Here is a 10,608-nt window from a genome sequence, read left to right on the forward strand (position 1 = left end):
CTGAGTAAAACAAGAAGTGCAATGGGACCAAAACTGTGACATATGAAAAAGGAACCTGCACAACAGCCTCCTCAGAAGCAGAAGTTAACACTTTGAAATTAAGTGTGTAGGTAGAGACAAATGAAACGTTTGATTCAAACACACGTGCACACTTATGACTCAAAACAGGCCGCACAAAGCAGGTGTCACTTCTAGTAAGAGCTGGTTTCTGTGATTACATCATTAATGTTTAGGGAGATTTGGTAGAAAATTGAGGCTGTAAGATAATCGTATAAAGCAGAAGCTCCACTCCACAACACTGATCCTCTGGTATGCCTGAGAGAGCTGTCCTGAGATCACCTCCTGAGCACAGAGAGTTACTTTTTAACCACCGTGATGGATTATATTATCACTGCAGGGCAGATGGCACCCTTTTAAATCCTCAACGCTCCCTTCATATGACTCTATCTCAAGACCCTTCAGACCACAACAACAGCTACTCTCAGTGATGAGATGAAATGAAACATGAATCGGTTTGATTCTCACTTACGGTAAACCTGCTGTAGCCCGGCATGGAGAGAGTGAGGCTCGTTCAGCTCCGAATCTCACATTGATCACTTCATCTCTGATCGAGTCAAATTATCGCTCAAATGAGTTGTTTCACGCCCTCCTCTCTCTCGCTATCCATCCCTCTCACTTTTCTGTCTCTCGCTCCGTTTCTCAGCAGCACAGAGGAAAGGTCTCGGTTGTAGGAGGGATGACTGACAACAAAAGTCCGTCCTCAGCGTTGTGTGTTGGGTTTGCTTGCATGACTAAGCCTGAGTCATCTTTTTCTCTTCTTCTCAACAAAGTCCTGACATGAAACCCTCACACGCTGAAATGGGCTTTTAAGAATTTTCCGGCACATGAATAGTGGGAGGTTTGTGTGCTTGAGGCACAGAGATGTCAATAAAGAACAATTTGTTCTGTTTCAAGGGCACCACGGGGGAAAGGTCTTTCAAAGAAATCATTCAACTGTTTCCACACCTGGGGAGGGAGACGGTGGGCCGTTCAGGGTTAAGAAAGCACACATGAGCATGAGGGTCATGACGTGAGGGTCTTTTCCCCTCCTCCTACTCATCGTCGTCTCTTTCTGTCAGATGACTCCACCTCTCTCCACCACTGCTCCCGTCCACCTCCACTATACCCCCAACCATACAGCCCTGCAGTCTAATAGCATCAAGGTCATCTGATCTGACACACTCAGTGACTCTCTCCTTCCCCCTCTCCCTCTTTTTTTTTCTCCCCCTGTCCCTTTATCTTAACTGTCTTTCACTCAACCCCTCCTCGCTCACACACACCCCCAACACACGCCTGTTTCTCATCACATACACACACCGGTAACAAATGCAGAGGCACGCTTTAAAGATTTTTTTCCCCCACACACATGCATGCGAGTGTGCATACAGTATTGGATTGTTCTCTGGGGTCACTGGGTTTATTGGTGGGCAGGACGAGAGGCTGCAGAGCAGAGCAGAGCAGAGTGGGAGCAACACAAAGTGCTCCAGCCTGCTTCAACAAAAAGGCTTAACTCTCTGATATTATGATGATTAGTGTATCTGGTTTTGTCTTTTATCAAGCAAACCAGGAAAGGAATTGATTTTGTTTTGGATTTAAACAATCTTACAAAAGCTGCTGTTTTTTTGTTCCTGGTATTTCAGGTCAAAGCAGCTGGACCAGTTTTTATTTATTTACAAGCAGTACATTTTCATCTTCCTGTACACATTGAACTCATCCATCACATTTAAGGCATCACTATGTTAAATCTTCTGCATCCCTCTGTTTTTGGCTGCTCTCCTCTCTTTGTCTTTGTTTTCACTGCCATCTGCCCCCCCACCTCCCCCCATCCCATCATGCTCCTGGGCAGGATGGTGTTATGTTCAGGGTGTGTTTGGGTGTAGATCGTAGTACTGAGTATAGAGTAACCAGCCTGACTCATACCTCCTGACTCTCGGCACGTGCAGGTCGGCACGAATAACCCAGCTGGGGAAGGCCTACCCCCAACAACCCCTCCTCATCACTCCTCACAAAGAGAAAGGGAGGAGAGAGAAGAGAAAAAAGAAAGGTGGGGATGGGTGTGTGTGTCTGTGTGTGTGTGGGGGCTGTCGGGCTGGGTGGAGTCGCAAAAAAATAATGAGGAGGAGGAGGAAAGAGAGGGGGAGCGCTGTTTTTAAGAGGCAGCTCTTTGTGCATGAGGTCTGGGACATGAAAAGAAGGAGAAGGACGTAATCAATACACTGAATATGCTCAGGACGAGGTGCTGGCCAACAATAGGAGGAAGATGACGAGACATGAGCAAGTTGAAAGTGGTTCAAAATATGACCAGGGTTGTCCTACCAGCCAGACGAATGTCAGCCAAGTCATAAAAAAAGAGCTGAGCCATCAAATCTGATTGGACAGTGATGTCATCAGCAGTTATTTCAGGGGCAAGAGAAATGTATTTGAAACATGCTCCAGCCTCAGTGTTTGTGTGAAACAATATGAAGCAGTGAATTCTGAAAATCAGAGAAAACATAAAGAGAAAGAAGAAAAGCCTTTCTTAGCTCTGCACGGTGGCTGGCTGCCAGCGTTGTCTCTCTCAGGACTTGGGCTAAGATTAGCTTCCCATATGTTCAAGTCAGGCATGGCCGGGCTTAAAGGGCCAGTACATGGCTATACACCATGAGACCATGTAGCCAGGACATCATCAGGATTTACAACCAGGGTTAAAAATTACAATTATAAAAATAAAAAAGGAATAATCCACAAGATAATAGCAGGGTGATGTTTTGTTTGTTTACTGTGATGAAGATTTTCTGATTGCTAAGAAACAAGAAAATCAATGCCTTTCCTTTTTTTGAAACAGCCTTGATTCTCCTTTGATGAGTTTAAATATACACAGCACCATTATTTCAGAGATCAATCTTTAATTTCTGTGTTTCAACAGCCTGATAGAAACTCCAACAGCTGTGGTGCTGTATTACGTAAAACCTGGCAGCTTTGGGCAGCAGTGGGATTCAGGATTGTATAAACTGCTTGCCCAGTGGGAGCAGCAGAGCAGCCGCCAGAGAGGTGAGAGTTAAAGAGCTCGAGCAACAGCTGAGGGCTCCTCCCCCTTCTCTCTCCATTCATTTTTTATTAACTGCGGCACCAGGCGGCTGACAACCTCCCTCCGACATGAGACACAGATACCACCAACGATGCCAACCAGCCACCAGGCTCGGCTCCTCGTGCCATGCAGGGTATCGATCCAGCTCAGGGCTCAGAGGAGGCTGAGTCCAGCCACATTCACTGCAGGGCGATGAGCCGTGCAGCAGGGAAGACACACACCTCTGAAAACTGCTGCTGGAAAGAGGCCGAGCGTGGCGAAAGAGCTTGTCGAGTGTATATATGACTGTTTGGGAGTAAGGCAGTCACCAGAGACTATAAACAACATCACATGAAATCCCAGGAGGGTTTACAAGGTGCAATGTTTGAGTCCCACAGGTATCCTGTGACAAAATAGTGATGTCAGGAGTTGACTGGGTCTGGTTACTGATGTCAAGATTTCTGTCAAACTGCTCCAGCAAGATGAAAGTGCTAAAACTGCAGTTCCTTGGTTATCCACCTGAAGGTAACTCAATAAAGACAGGAAACTAGGTAGATACTTAGTCAAAGAAGATGATTCTTACAGCAAAAATAAACATGTTTACAGCCTCATTCAGAAACAAGTTTCAGTCAGAGCAGCCACTTTCTTCATTGCCACACACTGTCAGCATTAGTCGCTTATTAGTTCAAAAGACTGAAATAATTTGAGTCTGCTTAATTAGAGGATTTAGAGGCAGGGACACTGAGGCTAGTGGTAAGGAAGTTAACAGCTGAAATACACCGGATGCGTCTGCAGTTTGTGTCCATCTCTGTCATGGCAACAGATCAGATTGGTTTCCATTCAAGTCAATGTGTCAACTCACACTGGATCCATTCTGTTGAGGTTCGTCTGCGTGATTGGTCTGTCAAGTTGCAGGTAATACACAGCCATCCTTTTTTTGCCGGATGCGGAGGTGTGACGCATAAATTCAGCGTAGGGAAGATCGAGCAAGACAGGAAGCTGTGACTACCTAAAAACAACCAGTGGCTTTCAAAATAAATCATGTATTTAGCCTGACTACGACAATGAGCGGTCATAATGAGCAGAGCCAGACCAGGAGTCAACAGGTTTCAGGTTTTACAGCTCAACATGAATGAAGAGAGACTTATTAATGGAGTGGGAAGCATGGAAACTCCTCGGTCTGTGACTCCAGCTGTCTGTCTGTCATGCAGCTTGTCGGACTGAACACGCAGCTGGTGTGAGTTGACAACAGGGTCAACACCAATAGAACAGAGTCAGACTACAGAACTGTCCTGTATATTGGAGCGTAAAGACTTCAAATTCATCTCTTTGCCTGTAGTTAGGACGACCAAGGTAAGGTTGACTCAGCTTTTCCAACATGGCGTCCATCAGCAATAAGCTTCGGAACTGTGCAGCTGAAACAAACATGTAGCCAGCTTCAGCTAGGCTTGCACACTCTGGATGCCCATATAGCTTTGTGTAGAGCTGTTCTCAAAGAGGAGAGAGAACACAAGCAGCGTGTTATTGTTAGCTGCTACAGCTGCTAGCCCAGACTTATTATACAAAGTCACTCAGCTTCATTACCTTAAAGCAGTGGGACTGGTCATCTAGATAACAGGAAGTAGAAGCTTGACAGATGACCATCACAGACACAGAGAACCCGATCATTAAAAATCTACTAATCGGTCATTTCATTATTCTACTTGACACACATGAGTCTAAATATTCTACATGTTGTTTTTGAATAAAGCTGATGTGTTCAATGGAAAAGAAAGTGTCAGAGATCTCAAAATGTGATCTCATAACTGCGACACCGTGATATTTATGCTGAAGGTTATCAAAATGTCAGAATCTGACCTTGGCCTATTGTTGGAGGAAGCCTGACTCAAACATTTTCGATCCTCTGTTGATCAAGCAGTTCAGTGACTTATAGTAGTCTAATATGGGGTGTGTGCGGGATGTTAAAAAACAACAGGCAAATGTGGTGAGTCACCTTTTGATGGTTGAGCTTTATGCCTGTGATCATTTCTTTTAAGCTTATGAGACATTATTCTGAGATCACTCAGGGTGAAGATAGGAACAAATGTGGGCTCGTCTCTGATACATGCTTTGCTTTGTATCAAACACAAACATCATTGGTTACAGACACATTGCATTGTTGTGTTTTATTGTGTTGCTTGTGATCTTAAAATCCCAATTCTCATTGGCTGTTAAATGATGATGTGTCTTTAATTCTTAGTAAAAAGCAGTGTGAGATGAAGTCAACATGATGTGAAGATCAAAATGATCTGAAGCATTAAATCATTGGTTAAGTGAAAGCAGGAGTAACAGCTGCGGAGTGGAAACCTCAGAGCGGTAAATTCATAGTAAGTGAGCTTTGAATGGAAGAGGTGATGTCAAACCCTCCACTTTAACAATACATAAAACCCCCTATTACTACACACACACACACACACATGCGGTGCAGGCTTGTTGATCATATGACCAACTCTGGATGCCGGACTCGAGCTAAATTTAAAGCACTGATGTCATCAGACATTCAGTGTTGCCACGGAAACTAGGTCAGTGTTAACCCTTTGTGAACAAGGCTCGGGGTTCCACGCGAGGCTCAACATATGATTAACTAATGTTCCATCTGCTGTCACGCACTCAGCGGTGTGAGTGTTTCTACTTTGCTTTTTCCCAGCAGAGTGCTGTGACAACCTCTGCTCATTTATAAAGAGGAAATCCTGTGTATGGGCGTGGAAAAAGAAAATCACGCGAGTGTTATCTGTTTCTCTTCTAACCTGCTGTGGCCAACTCTTGGTTCAGTCCTACTTCCTGAAAACTGCAAAACAAACACTGTGCTGCAGAACTAGACGAAACGATTCAAAACCTCAGTCGTCACTTCATGTTTTTATGTTTCTGTTTTTCTTTCTGTGGCTCCTTAAAATACCCCACCATACTGTATAACTGCTCATTTCAGCCTCAAAAATAGTGCCCTCAGCTTGTTGGGTGTAGACTGTGTTGTCTTTGTGTAACCAGGGAAATGTTTGACAAGGAAACAAGATCTCACAGAGATAAACACTCCACCAAGGACACACACAGTAACCATGACCCTTCACAAACACCATCCCAGGAGAGCCACAGAGGCAGAGAATACAAACTTTTCTATCGGTGTTATTCTCAAACGGGCAGTTGACAAACGTCTTCTCCTGTAAACCAGATGGTCACATATAGCATGCAGATAAAGAGACTGTCTACACGTGGATTACAGCAGGCTTAGGGTTAAGCTGGAGTGTGTCAGTAGAGCCCATTCATGACATTTGAAACTGATTGACTAACCTATATTTCAAATCACAGAGGTGACGCGAGTGTATCTGCCTTAAGTCATGACTTTCCACGCTTTTCACAGAGCTCGGTTCACCACGTCTCCCCGAGTGTTTTGACTCATCAAAGAGTTTTCCCCGATACGATGAGGTAACATCACTAATTCTACAAACTCTGACAACAGCTCGCTCGGTGCTCAATAAATCCTTTCTCCAGGAAGCCTCTCTGCTCCGACTTCCTTTCTACATAAACCCACAAGCGTGCCCCGACTCGGCTTGTTGTAGAACAGCAGCTCTCAGCGGCCAGACGCCACAGGTTACTACGCCGACAATCAAACACGTACGCATGCGTGACCCACTAACTTTTACTCCCTTTACCTCATTTGACTCCAGAACCTAGGAGAAGAAGGACGGCCCCCCTCTGGCTCCTGAGCCAGTGCGTAGAGTTCCTCCTCCCTTCTCCTCCCTCCTCCTCTGCTTGGTCTCTTGTATCTACACATGCCTGGCTCTGGCACCAATCAGCGGGCAGCGTGGGACGCTTTAAACTGAGGACGCCGCCACTTCATCTCTGAGGCGCATAGCTCACTGCAGCTCGGAGAAATGTAGTAGCGATTGTAAATAATCAGCTCCCGAGCGGGGCGGCTCAGACGCACAGTCAGATGTTAAAGGTATTTAATCCACCTTTACTCCACCTCAGGATGATACCGTGGATTATGAAATGTGCCCGAGTTTTGACAGGAAGAGCAGCGAATAGCCAAACGCACCCCAGCGACACGGCTGCGATAACGACAAGCCTGTTTGGTGTAACAGGTACAAATTGCAAAAACATCCACACAAATACATTTAACACAGACGGTTTGAGACTGAGGGTGTGTTTCGTTGGGAAAAGACTCAGTGCACTGACACACGTGAAGAATGGGAGAAGTGGGTGCAGAGTGTAACAGCCACCTTATTTAAGAGCCTCTGAACGCTGTTGACCCAACAGCTGCAACATGAACAGAGATTACACCCAGATGACAGAGATGACACACATACACACCACAGCAGGCAAACATAAGCCCAATGCCCTCTCTTACCTCAGCTGCCAGTTCACTGTCTCCCAAGCAGCCGCGACTGTTGTCTTCAAAATATTCCACCTTTACAGCCATTCAACAGACCAAGAGAGGGGGGAGTGAGGAGGGAGGGATGGGAGGGGGGGAGAATAACAATCAATAGAATAATGCGACAACGGTGCACTCAGAAACACTTGTCATTAGGGACGGTGAGACGACCTGGTCCGACGTGCATATCTTTTCACAAATAGTCTCGTCACCTTCGCTGTCATCCTCACACAAATTATAAAAGACTGACAAGCAACACCAAATCTCTATTCTTTGATTTGTGCTCTGAGAGCGAGCCGGCACTTCCCTCTACTGCTGGGACAGAGAATAAGAGACAGCAAGCCAGATTCAATTTCAATTATAGAATTATGTAATGTCTGTATCCCAAGCTGACACGTCCTGATGAATACACGCATTAGACATCCTGCACGAGCAGGCAGGCAGGTAGAAAGGCAGATACGGTGAAAGTGCACAAGTGTCATATGGCTGAGATGGAGGAGAATAAACTGAAATGCAGGATCAAAGTGGGGATGATTATTTTTAAACAGCAGCATCTTGTCTCTTGGCACAGCCGGCTCCTCTTGTCTACAGGGTCTTGGCTGTCTCCGTGTTAAATTGTGTGTTTTGTCTCGAGCTGTTCCCCAGTCCCGCCAACCTCATCCCCCTCATCCCCCACAAACCCACCCACCTTTCAATTCTGAACCAGTCTGGAGAGATGAATATTTACCCTCCAAGCCTCTGGGCTGCCTCGGTTTGAACTCCTTGGTCCACTGGACGAATCCCCATCAGAAGAGTCCGGCTCCTGTCGTCTCCACCTCTATCCCTCTGTTTCTTTTATCTCTCTGGCTCTCTCTGCCTCTCTCTGTCTGCCTCTCCACTCTTCTTCTTCTCTCTGGGTCTCTCTGTCTCTCTCGTCTGTGTTCCAGCAGCCCATTCAGGAAGCCATCTTGTGTTTTTAATCTGGTTTTACATGAGCCCTCGTACGCACGTTCCCTCTCTCTCTCTGTGTCGCTTGTGCTCTCGCTCTAACCCCCTCCCTCCCTCTCTTTCTCTACAGCTCGTATGCCAATAGGTTTACCGCACACACACTCCAACACACACACGCGCGTGCGGGAGAGGGATTTTTTTTTGTCTCTGTGATCGCTATCACTCCTTCCACACTCTTTTTTTTCTCCCTCTGCACACATGATGTGGGAGCCCCCGCAGCCGCCCCTCCCCCCTCTTTCTCCCTTTAAACATACACACTCATGAGCAAATGTACACACACACACACGCACACACACATACACACATCTTGCTGGAGAGACGTCACGCTACAGATAGCACACAAAGGCAGTCTGTCCACCAATCAGAGGCCGGTCTGGGCTCTGCTGCTAGGGTGAAATTGAAGGAGAGCAAGCGAGGGCGGTGTGTGTTCATGTATGTGTGTGTGTGTGTGTGTGAGAGAGAGAGAGAGAGATCGTATAAAGATGAGGTTAAAATAAAAAAAAGAAAGGGTCTGTGAGTGTGTGCTTGCACATGTCTGTGTGTGTAGCACAATAAAAAGCTGACATAAAGCGACGGAGTGAAGGTGGATGGGAGGTGTATGTGTGTCAAGGTGGGGGGATGGGCTCTCTATATGCCTGTCAATTATCTCCTCCAACTCGCCTTCCCTAAACAATGCCTCTGGTATGTGGTATCGCTGAGCACCATCTGTGTCAGGGCTGCCTGCAATAACTGGACTGGACTGCAGTGCATGCGCGCGCACACACACACACACACACACACACACACTCAACCACAAACAGAACTCTCAAGCTGCTTCACAACCCCCCATCTGACAGGCGAAAAGCACAATTACACAGCAAAGTCCAACATGCTGACTCAAAGCAAGCGAAGACGCACAGAGCCACTGATACTGCAAGATTATATAAGAGCGGTGAAAACTAAAGCTTCATGAACTCAACTTAAAAAACAGCAGCAGTTGTGTCAGATACAAGAAAACATCAGCGATACTTTCAAAGATGTGTGAAAGAAATGACATTTCCTTTCCTAACGCCTAGTGCGAGTATGACATACCACGCATATTTCTGAAGCCTGTGCTCTCAATGTTTACACTTTTAGAGTGAAAGATGACCTCCAGCTTATATCTGTTAAACCAGACACCTGCACAAACTCATGCCAGAGAGCTGAATCTAATCTCAGAAGACGAGACGAAATAAGCTCTGTCTAAATAAGCAACCAAGCACCGCTGCCTGGATGCATTTCTCTTTTCAAAGCTTTGTCTGATAAACTCTGGAGAAAATTCACCAAAAGTGTCACCAAGTCTGCTCATAAATGAAAAACAGCTACGAGAGTGGAAAAAGGGACTGCTGGATTAGTAACCGCCAGAAGACGAGACAAAGTCAGCGAAAGTTCAGACAGGCTGGCGAAGACACTGCGATTTCAGAGGAAGGGGACAGACAGCTAGAGGCAGACAACGAGACACAAAAACAGAGAGAAGGAATCGAAAAGAGAGCCGGAGCTGTGGCTTGGTAAAGCGAGGCAGCCACACAGTGACACAGCGTTTGTAGAGTTGGTCTGACGCTCTCATAAGGCATGGGAAATCCCCTCTTCTGACGTCACACAGGCCACGTGCGTTTCTTTTTGTGTGTATGTGTGTGTGTGTGTGTGTATGTGTGTGTGCGTGTGTGTGTGTGAAAGGAGGCGTGTTTGTGGTAAGCTGGACAGAAAGCACCGCTGCTTGGCGTGGATGTGGATGGTAACAGGTGAACAGTTCGGTGCAGTAGTAAAAGACGCAGTCTTCCGAATACTGATGTCGCAGTGCAAGCATTTGATTTAAAGCTGCAGTGATGGCGAGAGTAGCCGTAGCGATATCTGGTTCCAAAACAAGAATATGTTCAGCTCTGAATCTAAAACCTGTAACTGAACCACAGGGTGCTGTGGGGAAGGAGTTGTGATTCTAGGACAGATGAGGCCTTTACGGTTTCTCTAAAACCTTTGCTCCTCTTTTAGACTGAAGCCACGCAGTTAGAGCATGATCACACACACACACAGACGCAAATCCTATCCACCACTAGACAGCGTCATAATCCCGACACACACATGCTTTCATTCAACCTCATTTCATTCATAA

The 10,608-nt window shown here is 46.1% G+C and overlaps 1 protein-coding gene across 3 annotated transcripts in view; it reads right to left on the reverse strand.

Moving 5' to 3' along the window:
• tet3 (tet methylcytosine dioxygenase 3) overlaps window positions 1–8,535 on the reverse strand; it is a 33,642-nt gene extending 25,107 nt beyond the window's left edge. Inside the window, exons 1-2 of one of the 3 annotated variants that reach the window (XM_074669478.1) lie at window positions 8,221–8,535; window positions 7,470–7,529 (exon numbers count right to left, since the gene is read on the reverse strand). Coding sequence is in view for 1 of the 3 variants with exons in the window: in XM_074669476.1 (XP_074525577.1) it covers window positions 530–553 (24 nt within the window). In the remaining 2 variants the exon portion in view is untranslated. Of the gene's footprint in view, window positions 1–529; window positions 608–7,469; window positions 7,530–8,220 lie in introns of those variants that run through there. The other 2 variants (XM_074669479.1, XM_074669476.1) reach the window with 2 other exon arrangements.
• Window positions 8,536–10,608: the final 2,073 nt, after the last annotated feature.

The sequence above is a fragment of the Halichoeres trimaculatus genome, unplaced genomic scaffold, assembly GCF_033239565.1.
Source record: "Halichoeres trimaculatus isolate MK-OKI-2021-1 unplaced genomic scaffold, fHalTri1.1 fHalTri1_scaffold_5, whole genome shotgun sequence".
NCBI lineage: Eukaryota > Metazoa > Chordata > Actinopteri > Labriformes > Labridae > Halichoeres > Halichoeres trimaculatus.